Below are 17584 nucleotides of genomic sequence, written 5' to 3'. Positions count from 1 at the left end.
ATGGAAGCAGTGAAGATCATGTTCTGAAGCATTCCACACAAAAAAAATGTCTTATGTATCACCACATGGAAAGCCAGGGGAAGAATATACATGTTTCTCTTCAAAATCAGACATGTATATGGTTACAACATCAGGAGCCATGGGAGACCTCATCGCCGCCCCATGTATTTGATGATAGAAGCATACAAACAAAATAATTGTATTCATTGGGGGGTGAGGGTGGTGTGTCTCTAAGGCTTCTTGAATCAACTGGAGGGCTGATAATTGAGGAATGCGGGTATAGAGGGATTTCACATTTAAACTGACCAAAAAGTATTCCGCTGGTAATGTAATCCATGGACATCTCTTAATTTACATAGCATGTGTGAGGTGTCCTGTAAATATGATCTAGACCTCTCAACTTTGGCCCATAAACATATATCCATAAAAGATGCTAAAGGCTCAAGTATGGACCCATTAGCAGATACTATAGGTCTGGCAAGGGGGATTTGAGAGTCTCTTGTGGTAGGAATTCCATACAAGATGGGTAAACGCAGTAATGATACCTGCAAAAAGGTTAATTCTTTGTTGGTCAAAAAATCCCAGTTAGAAGTGTATCATAAGAGTTCAGTCACAGTATGTTGAATCTTGAGTGGAATCTTCTAGTAATAGCTTTAATTATTGTGAACAGAAGTTTATTTTTCTTTTGGACTCCATTACACCCAAAGGGCCTAATTAACAGATTGATTCATATGGGTTATAATTTTTAGCTATATTGGACTCAAGATCTCCTTTCCCATGCCCTGCAGGACATTATATGATTGACATGACCTGCTTGACATCCCACCATTTCCAGCTTTAAATCTGGAGCTGATGGCATCCTGCCAGCTTCATCGGTTGTAGACACCATTGAGATACATAAGCATGGTGCTTTTTGACTTAAGTGTTAGATGTACGAGTAAACAGTTTTTGACCATGTGGACTTTGACGTTTACTTATTACTAGTATCTTCTTATGATTTCCAAAATTTGAAAGATTTCAGTAACTTGGGAACCATACATTTCTATTCTCCTACAGTAAAACGTCTGCACGCTGCCTTGACAGACAGTCAAGATCTGACATCATTCTATGTTTCTTATATGCACCTGATACAGACTACCAAATTACTGGAATAGTGCTGACAGTTTCAGGTGGCGATTTGAAATTATGAGATTAAGAGAAAAGAAAAAAAGCAAAACCACAACTTTTCATTAAGTTTTTATTTGCATACAACTTGAAAAATAAGCATAGTGTGTCTTATGACCTAGGATTATAACAATCAGGGTCTTGATTAGACAGATATATACTCCATCAATAAGTGGATCATACATCTTTATATGATGGTCATACAAATTGTTGTAATATGTTGTCTACTTTGTAATATGGTGAATTTATACAATTGAGCTTCTCATTAATTATTCACACCTAAGGGTTTTCCTTTCAGCTAGTATTGCTCACAGTCTTTTTTTTTTTTTGGCAAGCAAATCCCTTTAAAACTGGCTTCCACAGAATCCCATTCCAAAACAACCAAAAAATCCTTGACTGACCCAAGCAATGGAAACCCCCTCACTGGCTTCCCAATATTAGTTAAAATGGGATTTTCTGATGTCTCAAGAGCTTCCTTCATTGCTCCCTCAGAAATTGTTTGCACTCAAGGAATGGGAAATGGAGAATAGTTGTTCTTCATGAAAAAGTCTGTCCACAGCAGACATGTCTTTCCTCTTCAGGGGAATACTCAATATACTCCAACTATCCCCCACTGGCACTATTCCTTTAAGCCATTTAGGGCCAGGGAGAATCACTGACTTACAGGACTCTTTTGTCCTTCCTTCTTATCCTCTTAACACCTGAAATCTCAGGGGTGCTCTGCTAGGAAAGCAAAATCCCAGGATAAGGAACTGAGGCTGTACTCTTCCCCAAAGAGAAAAGAAAATTGGTTCTTACCTGATAATTTTCATTCCTGTAGTACCACGGATCAGTCCAGACTCCTGGGTTTTGCCCCCCCTCTAGCAGATGGAGACAGAAGTTTACAAACATAACTCCACCTTATCTAGGCTGGTGCCACCTACAGTCCAGTAGTATTACTTAATGTCAAAGCAGAATGGATCACAAAACACCCAAACTAACTATATACAGTAACCTAACAACTTCAACCGGCTCAATAAACCCCCAAATGGGAACAGAACCCGTGCTATCGATAACAGAACATACCGAATTGACCTGTGAATTGAAAGGAAACACACAGTACGGACTCTCCCTTTGCTTGTCAGAACGAATGGGCGGGACTCTGGACTGATCCGTGGTACTACAGGAATGAAAATTATCAGGTAAGAACCAATTTTCTTTTCCCTGTACGTACCCGGATCAGTCCAGACTCCTGGGATGTACCAAAGCTGTCATTAAATGGGATGGGATCCCGACAGGCCTGCTCTGAGCACCCCTTCTCCAAATCCAGTGTTTCCTGGAGCCTTAACATCCAGACGATAATGTCTGGCAAAAGAATGTAAGGACTTCCACGTAGCCGTCCTACAAATCTCCTCGATCAAACTAAAGTGTTTAACATAGAGAATGTGCCCATTGCTCTAGGGAATAAAGTTAGAGACTTAGGTGTCTGGCTTGATCCTGAACTTACATTTAAAAAACATATTCCAATAAAAATTCAAGAAGGTTATTACAAATTATTAGTGCTCAAACGCCTAAAACCTTTATTAAATCATGAGGAATTTAGAACTGTGTTACAAGCATTAATATTCACAAATCTAGATTATTGCAACTCTTTGTTGTTGGGTCTTCCAAAAACATCGATTAGACCTCTCCAGATTTTACAGAATTCTGCTGCCAGACTCATATCTGGCACTAATAAAAAAGATATTACCCCAGTCCTTGCAGAGTTGCATTGGTTAACAATTGAATTTAGAATTCAATATAAAACTTTATGCCTAATACATAAAGCGGTCTATGCTGAACAAGTAGACTGGATGAATGCAGTTATTCGCATTCACACTCCCCAACAAAATTTACGGTCAGCTGGCAAAGGTCTTCTCGTAATTCCCTCGGTTTCCACAGCCAGACTTACATCTGTTAGAGAAAGGGCTGTGTCATTAGCGGGACCAGGTCTTTGGAATTCACTACCCATTGAACTAAGGCTTCAAAGTAACTTGAAAGAGTTCAAGAAAGCTCTAAAAACCTGGTTATACGTACAAGCTTTTCAAGTAGTAGCTAGTTAGAATCATTATTTTATTTTATTTGTTCTATAATTTTAGTTTTAAATGTGAGTATTTTACGATTTAATTTTATATATGTATTAGTATTTTTATGACTGATTTTCCTGTTTTTTATGAAATGTATTGTATTTTCTTTTTATGTATTTTATGTTATTATTAATTTAAGAAACTTTGTTAACCGGTGTGAAGGTATGTACCAACACTGGTATAGAAAAACTAAATAAACAAATAAATTCCACCCAGGATGCGGCCTGAGATTGTGTAGAATGAGCCTGGAGACCCACTGGCAGGGATCTTCCCTGCAATAGATACGCAGAGCTTATGGTCTCCTTCAACCAGCGAGCAATGGTAGTCTTGGAAGCAGCATTGCCTCTTCTAGGCCCACTCCAAAGCATGAAGAGGTGGTCCGATACACGGAAAGCGTTGGTAACTTCCAGGAAGCGCAACAGCGTCCGCTGGACATCCAATTTTCCCAAGTCCTTAGACAAAGGATCTGAGTTGTCCAAATCCAAAAACGATGGAAGTTCTACAGTCTGATTTAAATGAAAGGAAGAAACAACCTTAGGGAGAAATGAAGGTACTATGCGCAGCGACACTCCAGACTCCAAGATCCGCAAAAAGGGCTCCCGACAAGACAGGGCTTGAAGCTCGGATACCCTCCTTGCTGAGGCAATAGCCACTAAAAACACCACCTTCAGAGTTAGATCCTTCAAGGTGATCTTGCGGATAGGCTCAAAGGGTGCGCCGCACAAAGCCTTAAGTACCATATTCAGATTCCAGGAAGGGCAAGGCCGGCGAAACGGCAGGCGTAAATGTTTTGCCCCTTTGAGAAATCAAACCACATCTAGGTGAGACGCCAAAGGCGCATCTTGGATCTGACCGCACAAAGACCCCAGTGCCGCCATCTGAACACGCAAGGAACTACACGAGAGACCCTTTGCCAAACCATCCTGAAGAAAATGCAAAACATCCGGAACGGTCGCACAAGTAGGCACCACCTCCCGAGCAAGGCACCATGTCTCAAATACCTTCCAGACCCGCACATAAAATAACGACGTAGAAGCTTTGCGGGACCTTAGGAGAGTGGTTACTACAGCATCCAAATACCCTCTGGATTTTAGCCTTTGCCTCTCAAAAGCCATGCCGCTAGACAAAAGCGTTTGACCTGGTCGAAACAAACTGGTCCCTGATGTAGAAGATCCGGCACATACTGAAATCGAATGGGTTCCTCTAAGGCCAGATTTACCAGATCCGCAAACCAAGGATGTCGTGGCCATTCGGGAGCTACGAGCACCACTTCTGTCGGGTGCAACTCTATGTGAAGAATCCTGCCGATGAGGGGCCACGGAGGGAACACATACAGTAGAACATCCATCGGCCAAGGCAGTACCAGAGCGTCCAAGCCCTCCGCTCCCGTCTCCCTGCGACGAGCGAAGAAACGAGGAGCTTTGGCATTCTTGAACGTCGCCATCAGGTCCAGGGCGGGAGTCCCCCATTGTGCACAAATGAGTCGAAACGCGGCCTCCGTGAGTTCCCACTCTCCGGGGTCTAGACGATTGTGACTGAGAAAATCTGCATGAACCTTCTCTACCCCGGCAATGAGAGAGGCTGCTATGCTGCACAAATGCTGCTCCGCCCATGCGATCAATTGACGGGCTTCGGACGCTACTGGCTGACTCTTGGTTCCCCCCCTGCCGATTGATGTAAGCCAACCTGGTCGCATTGCCTGATAGGACCCTGACTGACATGACACAGGATCAGCGGAAGGAAGGCCTGCAGTGCCAAGCGAACCGCTCTCGTCTCTAGATGATTGATGGACCAACAAGCTACCTGCGGGGACCATTGCCCCTGCACTGATTTTCGCAGGCAAACCGCTCCCCAACCGGACAAGCTGGCGTCCGTGGTGACTACTGTCCAGGACGGAACTACCAACGGTACGCCGTGGCTTAAGTTGCTCGGACACAACCACCAATCCATACTGGTCCGAGCTGACTGTGTCAGTGGTAATGGCAGATGAAACTGTTCTGACACCGTGTTCCATCGGGAGAGCAACGCTGACTGTAATGGCTGCATATGAGCAAAGGCCCAGGGAACCAATTCCAACGTCGAAGTCATTGACCCCATCACCTGAAGATAATCCCAGACTATTGGGACTGGCTTGGATAACAAGTGTAGGACCTGACCCTGTAACTTGAACATGCGTTCCCGTGTGAGAGACACCGTTCCCCGACGGGTGTCGAACAAGGCTCCCAAAAACTCCAGATATTGAGAAGGCACCAGCCGGCTTTTGGCCACGTTGGCTGCCCAGCTGAGAGTTTGCAATAATTGGAGCACCCGTTGAACTACTTCCTGACAGAGCAACTTGGCCCGAATCAGCCAATCGTCCAGGTACGGGTATACCAGAAAACCTTCCCTGCGAAGTTGCGCTGCTACCACTACCATAATCTTGGTGAAAGTTCGAGGCGCGGTAGCAAGGCTGAACGGCAGTGCCTGGAACTGGTAATGCTGACCCAGCACGGCAAACCTTAGGAATCACTGGTGCTCTGCCCGGATTCCCATGTGAAGATATGCTTCCCTGAGGTCCAGAGATGCTAGAAATTCCCCCTGCCTCACCGAAGCAATCACGGACCGCAGGGTCTCCATACGAAAACGAGGTATTCGCAGACATCTGTTGACCCTCTTCAGGTTGATAATAGGATGACAGGTTCCTTCTTTTTTTGGTACCACGAAGTAAATGGCATAACGGCCCCTGCGGAGTTCGTGCGGTGGAACCATCGCGCCGAGGTCACGAAGACGTCTCAGCATCTCTTACCGCCCGGCGCTTGTCTGTAAAACCGCAGGGCGATACCAGGAAGCACTGGCGAGGCTGACGTACAAAATCTAACGCGTAACCATGTCTTATCACATCTAGGACCCACTGGTCCGATGAGATTCTGGTCCACTCCTCGTAAAACCGAGACAATCTGTCCCTGCCCACTGGCACAGAGGAACGGACCGGCCACACATCATTGTGAAGGCTTTCCACCCTGCACATTCTGACTGGCCCCCGGTTGGCCGAAGTGGCGCCCGCGAAAGGACAGAGTATGTCTGCTGCCTGTTGGCACTATGGCGAAAAGAGGAAACCGACCCCCGCGAAGTCTGAGGTCTCCGACCTCCCCGAAATTGGGAACAGGAAGACAGAGTTCCTCTTGACCTTGGTCTGTCCTCTGGTAAGCGATGCACCTTGTTCTCGCCTAGAGACTCAATCAGATCCTCCAATTCCTTGCCAAATAAGAACTTGCCCTTAAATGGCAACGAACCCAGCTGGGCTTTAGACAACACATCCACTGCCCAATGGCAAAGCCACAACAAGCGCCGCGCTGAAACCGCCAAAACCATGGACCTGGCCGATGTGCGAAGCAAATCATAAAAGGCATCTGCACTATAGGCAATCACCGCTTCTAGATGCCCCGCCTGACACGCTTCCTCTGGGGAAAGCGAGTCGTTGGCCAGTAGCTGTTGCACCCACTGAAGTCCTGCTCAAAAGGAGAAATTACTGCAGATCGCTGCACGAATCCCTAGTGCAGAGACCTCGAAGATCTTTTTAAGCTGGATCTCCAGCTTACGGCCCTGTAAATCTTTAAGAGCCGTCCCCGGTAACCGGGATGGTGGTCGTCTTTGTGACTGCCGCCACAGCTGAATCTATCTTAGGAACCCTCAACAGCTCCAATGCCTCCTCAGGCATTATCCATCGCTTTAGCCACCTTGAGGCCCAAATCAGGGGTATCCCATTCCTTGAAAAGTAAATCCAACGCTGAAAAATGAAACGGGAAAGCGGAAGGAGGACCCCTCAGTCCCAAGACCACCGGGTCCGCAGCCCCAAGCCTGGACCTCTTCCTGGGGCAATTGTATCCCTAATTCTCCGAGAGGCCCCAGCTCGTCCCGTCGAAACAGACGGACTACTTTCGGGTCATCCTCATCTGCCCCATGGGTAGCTCTCAGACTTCCGGCCAGCTGGTCCTCGTCCCCTTCAACCCCCCCTCGGGGGTTGGGACGGTAGATCCTGGTTCCCCTGCTGTTCCTCCGGCTCATCTGTATCCGAAGAAGAATCCAGATCTCCCTGCAGGGTCCGCAATCTGTAAGGCCGGGGCCCCTCGGCAAGATCCAGTGCCTGGGCGGGCTTAGCCTGTTTCCCAGCCCCTAGTGGGGGGTCCGCACCGTGGGAACCATGGGGCCTCTTCCTAGCTGTTTTGTGGGCCTTAAATGCCTTGTGTATTAGCAATACAAAATCAGAGGAAAAAGAAGAATCTGAAGAAAAATCCACCGGATCCCCTCAGGGACCTCTAAATTGATCGGGCAGTAGGGTCTCGCAGGTCAGTCCCCCTCAGGGACTCTGCGTTGGGGAGACAATCGCGGCAGGGGGTCATCCTCCCCCCATGCTGCCGGCGGTGTGGGAGCCGCGGGTCCCAGGGGAGACAAAATTGCGGTCGCTCCCGCCAAAGCTGAACTCATGGAGCCCAAAATGGCGCCCGTTCCCACGCTCCGCGGGAACAGGTCGTTTCTGGAAGCCGGCTTGTCCCCGGATGCCCCAGTTCGCGATCGTGCCCTCCCCCGGGCCCTGTCTGGAGTTGAAGAAACACCCTCGCCTCCAGAGAGGCAACTCGAGCACAAATTATCGTGGGAGAGGCGCGCCCGACGCGGCATGTCCCAGTGAGTTGGATGCCGAAAACAGCAGCAAAAACGGCACACTGCCCCCCCAAACGCGACCGGGAGAGAAGGAGACAAAGATGCTGCGAAAGAAAACAACAAAAATATTTGAACTTTTTTTTTTTTTTTTAAAGTTATAGTTACCGATCGCCTCCAGGTCCTGGACCAACTGGGGGGAGTGAGCCAGGCTCCCCGGTGTCACCCCCAGTGAAGAAGATACGCTGGTAAGTGGGTAAAGCAGCCTCTGAAACCAGGGGGGATGGTCCCCTCAGGACTTCACAACCCCCTGGGAGGCGGGAGACTGGACCTGCAAGCAAGCCACTGCGGTCCTATATCCTAAACTAACTTCAAATTATTTTTTTTTTTTACAAAACTATCTAACACCTAACCAACTAGGTCTCAGCACAGACTCTAGGTTTTGCACCTCCTCCACCTGCTAGGAGACAGAAGAATACTGCCGGACTGTAGGTGGCACCAGCCTAGATAAGGCGGAGTTTTGTTTGTAAACTTGTCTCCATCTGCTGGGGAGGGGGGGGGGGGGGTGGAGGGCAAAACCCAGGAGTCTGGACTGATCCGGGTACGTACAGGGAACGCTTGTATGAGGAAATAAGAGGTTGGAGAGGACACTAATCTGCTACTATAAAAACTAGCAGCTAATGCGGCCCTGGAGGAATATGCCACAGGCTCCTGGCACCATAGGATCTGTGGATTGAGGGCCTAATTCAAACCTCTTGCCATGCATACAAAATGGCCACTGTACTGGCTGCGGCAGGCCAACCACCAGTCGAAACTATCTGCACCACAAGCTCAATTGGAACAGTCCCCCTCTGGAGCAGATATCTCCTCCTGTTCCCCGAATTCCTTTCGCTCTTTGCACAATCATGACTCAACACATCTCCTTCCCCCATCTGCCTCTATGTTGTACAACATACGCAGAGCTCAGGCTTTTCTCTATGCTCCACCAGAAAGGACATACCAAACTTCACCATGTAAAACAAAATAAACTCCCAGGATGTGAAAAACAATTTTTTTTTGTAATTTTAACTCACTGTCTGAAGCATTGCTGAACAGCACTGAGAAACATCATACTGTACAAAAATCTTTTTTTTAAACTGATGAAAATAATATGATAGAGGAAAAATCAGAAAGCAACCCAGGATTTTTTTTCCTTTTTTTTTTTGTTGTTGAGGAGATCCACTCAGAGAAAGGGGAGAGGGGGTGAGAGAAAATGCAAGGAAACGGCAACAGAATGCAATGTGGAGCCCAAACCAAAACCTTGGAAGCCCTCTGGGCCTACGGAAATACTCAACTGGGGAATCACAAGGCTTTCACCACAGGAGAAGCCTTTCCAATCAATCCTTTTCAAATAGCTTAACTAGGCCTCATCTCAGAGTATGGGACAAGTTTTCCTACCATCTGCTGGAGACACTGGCAGGCGGAGGGCAACATGGGAGCCTCTGTAAGGTGACATCTGTAAATATGTTTATCTGCCTCTAACTGCTGGGGTTAGTGAACATAACCCACGTGCTTGGACTGGTCTGGCTGGATGAAGAGGAATGTATATATAAAGATGTAAAATCCAAGGGAAAACGAGCAGAAAAGTCCAAAGTCCACACATTGATTAAATAGATATATTACTTATTTGATATGGTGATTCCACAGATTAAATTAAACACAGTTCTTATATTTCAACAAATCCCCCAACATGGTACCCGTGTTTCGCCATGCGGCGGCATCAGGAAGGACAGCAAAAAGTTTTAGTAATTCTGAAGTATTTCTGCACACAAAATGACTGGAAGTGCACAAAAATTTTTCAGAATTACTAAAACTTATTGCCGTCCCTCCCGATGCAGCCGCATTGCGAAACACGAGTACCATGCCAGGGGATTTGCTGAAATTTAAGAACTGCGTTTAATTTAATCTGTGGAGTCGCCGTACCAAATAAGTAATATATCTATTTAACCAATGTGTGGACTTTGGACTTTTCTGCTCGTTTTCCCTTGGATGTTGTATACGACGTGCAGAATTACTCTTCTTACGGTTTGTGGATTATATAACTATGCCTTCATATCTTTATGACCATCCCTGCTGTGTGTTATTCTCTAAACATTTCCAAAAGCTCCAGTGATTGCTGCTTCACCAATGTGATTTTTCTTTTTTTATTTAGTATTAAGTTGGTGTGGAATGTGATACAGTACATAGAAGACTCTTAAAAATGAGTAAAGTAGCACTAATTGTACATGCGAGGTTGGAACTGCACCTCACAAAAAAAAAATCACAATTCTATCAAACCATTACAGTATTCAACCTTCAGAGATCAAATGTCATGCAAAAAAAAAAAAAAAATAGAAACATTAAGACAAAACCAAATATGGTACCAATTGAAAAACCATTCCATGCCAAGACATTTTACAAGACACAGTATGTAACCATTCACAGAAAAACTACCGCTTCTAAAAAATAACACATTGCTGAATACATCCGTGTAAACTGTTATGTTTTGCTTTTTCATTTGACCACAAAGTTGGATGACTTAACCAATACCTGCATTGCTCTTCATAAATTTACAAGAATGGGCAATATGTTGGACCGCAACAGCTAAATTTCAGGGTAATGGAATTTGCAGGCAGGGCACTTCAAAGTTCTGGCTAACGGTTGACCTGATCTATTGATAAATACCCACCATAATTAAGGATAAAGTCCTGCAATTCAGTTTATGTAAATATGAATTACAAAAGAATCATATACTAGAAAAATCATCAGTGGCCTTGTTCCTCACTGCACATTGATTGCCAATAAATTCAGAACCACTGAAAATCTAATACAAGATAAAGTCCTCAAGAGAGGATCAAAACATTAAATTCTCATTCTTTTTTCAAAGTTAAACTTATGCTTTTATCATATACAAAATTCAGATTTGCTGGCATTTCTTTTACAATAATTATTGAAATGAATCCTACTGGGGAGTAAAGTTCATGTAAAAATCTTTTTGACTGGCATTGAATTTGAGCACTTAATAAGCAGAAAAGTCCCTTGGATCAGGTCTGAAATGTCATATCAAGTAGCCCATTGGAATTAAGCTCACATTATAGATGTGAGAAATACAATTCCACAAAAAGAATCATTGGGAATCGAAAATGAACATTTTACCAATTCATGTGCAACTGGAGCTCTAACTGCAGCAGAATCCATTCTGTACCCAAACACTGTAAATGGGATATTCAGATTTCCTCCACTACTCATAAAAATAAACATAAAAGAGTAAAATAAACTAACATTCAAGTTATATTTGCAGCAGTGCACTCTGGATACATAAATCTTGCAAGTGGTCATCTGGCTCAGTTATGTGGACATGGCTTGGCCTTTTGACAACTTCACAAGTCATTCAATGTCTTTAATGCTGCAATACCAGGTATTACTAATGTTTATTTTAACAAAGAAAAATGAACAAGCTATACTTCAATATGGCAAACCTTGAAGTGAAATGAATGCTGGAAAAAATCAGGAAGAATTGGTTCAGGTATTCTATAAGATAATTTTTGTAGTCCTACTTCCAGAGCCAGAATTCAAAGGAAGCTGTGTCATTTGAGAACTATTTTGGAAAATATTTGGAAACATTCCTCACGTATAAGTCAAGGAATGCCATTTTTGCTATGATCTCCTAAATCGCTTTCAATTAAATGTTTATTAAAATGAATCTAAAATTCATTCTTAACTCCCTACATTTTACCTGATCACTGTGCAAGTTCAAAAATCATCTCATCAACACAGCACTAGAATCAAACAGCCATCACTCTATAGGACATAATGAAGTAGAGGGTAACAAGGCAAATTTTACAAAACCACTCTGCAGATATTCTTTGTACAAGAATGCTACTCTAAAACAGTAAATTTATATTACAAAGCAATGTAAATAAATACTGGGCTAGTACAAAAGCTCTTATTTACAGTTTTACAAATGAAGTTGTATTCAGTGTAAATGCTGTGCTTTAAAGAACACAGTATTAGTAAAACAAGCTCTTTATAGAGGATTATGCTTTGGGCTAGATGTCCATAGTATTGTATAAAACAAGGTTCAAGTTAAGTCAAACAATTCTTGTGTATAATTTAATACAGATAAATCCATTTTTAAATGGAATGGCATCTGTTAAAGTGCTGAACAACAGAAAAAAAATGCTGAATGTTTAGAAAATGTACATTACTTAAAGCTTTAGCATGTCAGAATGTTAGATTTTATTCACACTTTTTTATCACAAGTCTCTCGATGATATAATTTTGCCATGACTCAGGAAAACTGAAGAGGTTTGCTGCAGCCGAGATAGCTTCAGACTGCCGAGTTTATATCCACGATCAATTTACCCTTCTGGTGTGACTTCAGGCTTCACAATCTGATATGCAATCAAATACTCTGGATAAGCCTAGAAAATACATAAGTCAATTAAGCAAATTCTTGAATTTAATTTTGCATTCAAATGATTATACAAAGATTCTTAGAACATATACAATATTGGGGCTTTTTAGAAATGTGCATAGAGATCTTTTTTCACATAGATAAGCAGCTGAATTAGCCATGCTATCTGGGACGGTCCTCCGTACCAGTAGGTGGCGGAGCTCTCAAAGCTTAAAACTTGTCTTTGATAGTGAGGTGCGCCTGCTTGCCTGATGCCACGCTGCCTCACGTCTCCTCAATCTAATTTTTTCCATGCAACTGAGTGCGCGGAGCTCTCTCTCCTTCTCCACACATTTTACATTAAAAAAAACCCAAAAAACAATACATATTGATATCTACATAGCGAAGAAAGAAAAGAAAGAACTTTAAAAATTACCTCAGATGACCTGCCCTCACGAGATCGTAATAAACATTTCGGGGCACCCCCTCCCCCCTCCCAGCCAATTTGAAGCCTGGACTTTCAACCTCCTCGGCCTGCCGGTTTACCCGGGCAGGCACCGAACAGAGCCCAGGGGGAGGGGTGCTAAAAGTTTTGAGGTCACTCGACTCATTGACATGTCGAAGAACTGGATCCATCTGCGTTGACGCAGCTCCTTCTCAGGACCCTCCCCCCCCTCCCCTCAAGGTGCAGACAGGCTAAAGGCGATGGCATGGCATCTGGACTCCGTTCTGCAGATCGAGGCGTCCGCAGGTGCTCAGAGGCACTACTGCATCCGCCGAAGCAGATCTCCCGGACGCCGGAGCATCGATGTGTACGCCAGCACGCCGTGAACTTGACGCATGTGCCGAGGCGCCGCTGCGTGCACTGGCACACTGGCAAATCGACATGTGCAGAGATGTGTGCGTGCACCGGCACACCGATGTGTTAGGGGCATCAGCGCGTTCACTTGGTCATCGGCACGCACACAGGCGCACAGTTGGCTCACTTCAGCTCCAGCGCAGAGACATCCAGGCATGTATGGGCGCGTCCAGGAATGACGCGAGCTCCAACACGCTGGGGCACCGATGCGTGCGCCAGACCTCCGAGGCACCAGCGCACCAAGACATCGATGGGTGCACCACGGTGGCCAAAATCTGAGCGCGCCTCTTTCGACACGCCGAGGTATGTGCACAAACTCCGGCCGCACTGCAGCATAAATAAATGCATCGACATAGAGTGCCAGGCGCACTTAGACATCGACACAGGTGCCAAAACATCGATGGGGATGCCGAGCGCACCGGGGGCATCAGCATAGGTGCCGTGGCATAAACATCGGAACGTACAACCAAGATTTCATATGCCAAATGCCTGGAGACACCATCGTGCACGCGGCTCTCCAGAAAGCTGTCAAGGAGCCTCGAAACACTACCACGTGCCTAACGAGCGCGAAGGTCCGAAATAGGCACAAGAAAATAAATAAATAAATAGATTAATTAAAAAAAAAAGCCACCCAATAAGTAACTAATGGAATGGCAGCTCTAAACGAGTGACCCTTCCCGAACTGCCAACGCATAACGGGAGCACCGCAGCTCCAAACCGGACACTGGCTTACTGAAGCCTGATGCGTGCTCAAGTACTTTCTCCATCACTAAAGCGTATGAGGCCGCTTCCGTCGCCTAATCAATCCACAAGCACATCCGAGACTTGCGGGCGTACTTCGCAGACACCTATGTCTCCGAGCAAATAATACAGCCCACCCACCTGCCTTATTATATTAGTTGCTACGAGTTCCCGTGCTATTCAATGTAAAATAATAAGACTCCTCGTCCTATTACACTCCTTTGTTTACATGTAAACTGATGTGATATACTCTAATGAATGTCGGTATATAAAAGCAAATAAATAAATAAATTACGCCATGCTGCCACATCTGCCAATTACCCGACCAATTGGAAAGCAGCAACGCATGATGGTACAATGTCAGCAGGTCGGGCTACCTTGCGACTCTAGCGTAAGTGCCGTAACATGCAATTGCCTCGCTGCCAAAATATCTACATCGAGCACGATCCCGCTATACCGCCAGGGATCATGGGTCTGAGCTTGGCTGAATAATAAAAAAAAAAAAAATCCTTCTCTGTGAACACACAGAAGAATTAAAAACTCAGGAACCCTAGTATAAAGGCATTCATTATATTCAGGACTCACTCCACACTGATAGGCGACAATTACTTTGAACTGCCACCAGACGGGTCCTAGACTCCACAGACCCCACTTGGCAGTATTTCTGTGGTCACCGACTTCCATCCGCCATCTGCCCATACAGGAATCTTCTTCGAGAGCTCCTTTCCGATTTCACTTGGAGTACTGTTAACACCCTACTGCGCTGCGCTGTGACAAGTCTCCGACTCACACCACTTGTTTCTCTTTTTAAGGCCAGGCAAGGGGTATTCCCCTACTATGGCCGCCTGGCTTCCTCTCGTATAGACCTAAAAAAAAAATAAAAAATAAATTTCTGAACTCTTCCAGTCCCCAGTCAGAGGGGACACTGGAGCTCTTAGCCCTTTAATTGACAGGCATTCCAATACACTCTACTATATACATCCTGGAGAACGTAATATTTTTTGATGGGACGTAGTATCCACGCAGGACTCCAATCTCAGAAGTTCTCTCCCAGAATATTAGATACTTCACGACACCTTCTTTGTTTTTCTCTGAAGGAGGGCTGTGGTCAGTAAATTCCACATCCAAAACATAATCGTGATTCCTGCACTTTTTCTAGGGGCAAGCACAGTGTTCTATTGAATGCTGAGCCATCCTTATCTCCGGACATTCATGTGGATAACACTCTGGTGGGCACCATCGAGTCTTCTACTTAACATATCCACTCACTAATTGCCAAACGCAATAGTCCAGTATTGTCCAAAGATCTTCCTTTTTCACCTATAGACGTAGAAACTAAAGATCATGTAGTTTTCCGTGGCTGATTCCTTAACCTTGTTGCCGGAAGATTTTTATCTATATCGTCCTACTGATTCATGTTGCTTTTCCTGACCCATGGGTTGTCGACTTCAACCTTCAAAATTGCAAGAGAAACGCTGTCATTCGCAAACTCATGCCAGTTTTCCGCGAGCCAGTGGCTGTTCTTGGACTCCCTATTTCATACCACCCTTGCTGGAAAACCATCTCTTCCACTTTATTCTCTCCGAGAACCTCGAAAGCTTTACTCTCGAGGTTCTACCTAGGATCTCCATTTCTCCAATTTTCATTTTTATTCGTCATACTTCGACTGCTTCCCACCGCACTAACCTTAACTGACACTTCTTTGCCTGACATGGAAGACTATACCCTCAGTCATACCTAAATATGAGTTCTCACAAATAATCCCTATGGAAGAGTGAATCCTCGTCACCAGTGTTTACATGGTAGTACTTCCCTTCCAACAGCATAGAATCAGAGGGTTTTTTCCTGCCTGCCAAACTACTTACCGCAGGCAGTCATCCTCTGCGATCAACCTTATTTTTCTGGCTCGATCCGCATTATTCATGTATGCAGAATCTCGCGACACACACACAGGCTTGGCGTTTCATGTTAGCTTTCTTGCCATCATTCACGTTGAAATCCTCCTTTTTCAGCCTGAATCCAGGAGCAACCACCATGTACCTCAACACGATGAGTCCTATCCACTCTAGATCTCAGGACAGCTTCATACTTCCTCCCGCCTCATGTGTCCGTCACACTGGACCCAATAACATCAGTTTTCATCTCCCCTCTGCCCCTACCGCACTTCACCCAGAAGCAGCAGAAACTCATGACAAATGACAGAATACATGGGTGTTATCTATGGGGTTATCACATCCTACATGATACGCCACTACCGGGAGCAAAGGTTTTTCCTGTTACCTGCTCTTCAGACATTCCAGAGCACCCTTGGTACACTTACCCTTATCCTTCGCCCAAACAATCACGTTCTTCCCATTCCTGCTTCATCACAGAAGTACGGCCGAGTCTCGCATTCTCTACAGAATTCCAACAGGAATCCTCAGCAAAGGAGAAACAGATTCAGCTCCCTGCACCCATAATTTCTGTGTGAAATTAAGAAAACAGGACAGGGAAGGATCCATACAACTTTTCCCATCTCAGCAGCTCTCATCCGAGCATCACCATCTACTAGATCTATTCAAAGAAGTTGCCCGATTTTTTCTCACACGTAGCAGTCCTCACACACGGACAATGTCTACTTCCATTGCCGGTCTTCCAGAACTATTCAAAACTACATCTCCAATGGCGAATACCTAAATTTAAGGTTACCCCACACAGTCAAATTACCCATTCCTATGCTCCACTGATCCCTTGAGAAATCTCTGATGCCCACCCGCCTAAGCGGTAGTTACTATTCCTTTTCACCCTTCGAAATTTCACACTTCGGACCCTAGATCCGGTTCTCCCTTGAGTTTAGAATTCTTCTGCTCTGGTCGCAGAACACACTCTCTCTCGCATAAACTGCAAAAAAAAAAAAAAAAGAAGAGGTATAAAAGAACACACTGCAACTTTGTGCGTTTTTCACTATTGGCGCCGGTACACCAGACCATCTTCAGTCCTCCTCCGCTTCCCTGCTGAGACATCTAATCAACTTCGGCTCGGACATCTTTCAAGCTCGTCTGCTCACTACCCACACACCTCCAAGCTTCATGTTAGGGATATTACAACTCCGATTAGGGCCAGCCGAACTGTAATTCCAAGGGACATACACAAAGTGATATAGCACATTTAGACTCCACCACGGGTACCCCTTCACACTTCTTACCATGTCCCTCGCCTAAAGCCAACCTTTCGATGGCTTTCCACCTAAACCGGGCACATTGTGCACTACAACCCTTCTTGGGCTGACCACCCTATCAGTTCACCAGGGCAAGATTGCGCCGCTTTCGCATCCCGCCTCTCACTCACAGCTGCCTGTTGGTTCAACGTCAACCAATCCACTGCCTGAGAGTTCCCAAGACCTCCAGCCTATCAAGGCAATCTTACCTTCCATGTGATATTTCTCACCAAACCTTTGTTTTTCACAACGTTACAATCCTTTAACTACAGAGCCAAGAGCTCTATGTCTCCTTCAACCCGAATATCCGAGACTGCTTATCTTCCGAGACACTCTTAACTTGAATATCTGATTACTGTCAGTAGCATTCGAAGTTACTATTTACCACCTATTTCATAGACCAGGTCTGTACGGTATGACCTCACATACAATCTCCATGAAGGACCTTCCCTGTTACTTGGATCACACAC

At 45.1% G+C, this 17584-nt stretch overlaps 2 protein-coding genes across 2 annotated transcripts in view; both read right to left on the bottom strand.

Annotated features, from left to right (window-relative positions):
* Positions 1 to 1220: 1220 nt before the first annotated feature.
* LOC115095752 lies at positions 1221 to 9560 on the bottom strand. Its single transcript, XM_029609868.1, has 2 exons — positions 5676 to 9560; positions 1221 to 5642 (listed from the first exon to the last, which is right to left on the bottom strand). The coding sequence occupies exons 1-2, from the start codon at positions 5908 to 5910 to the stop codon at positions 4360 to 4362; spliced, it is 1518 nt and encodes a 505-aa protein (XP_029465728.1). The 5' UTR covers positions 5911 to 9560; the 3' UTR covers positions 1221 to 4359.
* A 511-nt stretch (positions 9561 to 10071) lies between these two features.
* TNKS2 (tankyrase 2) overlaps positions 10072 to 17584 on the bottom strand; it is a 195548-nt gene continuing 188035 nt past the window's right edge. Inside the window, exon 27 of the mRNA XM_029609867.1 lies at positions 10072 to 12346. Coding sequence (XP_029465727.1) covers positions 12284 to 12346 — 63 coding nt within the window. The 3' untranslated portion in view covers positions 10072 to 12283. The remainder of the gene's footprint in view (positions 12347 to 17584) is intronic.

The sequence above is a fragment of the Rhinatrema bivittatum genome, chromosome 7 (assembly GCF_901001135.1).
Source record: "Rhinatrema bivittatum chromosome 7, aRhiBiv1.1, whole genome shotgun sequence".
NCBI classification, from domain to species: domain Eukaryota; kingdom Metazoa; phylum Chordata; class Amphibia; order Gymnophiona; family Rhinatrematidae; genus Rhinatrema; species Rhinatrema bivittatum.
Note: the sequence above shows the minus strand (reverse complement) of the source record. Positions and strands in the feature narration are given on the sequence as shown.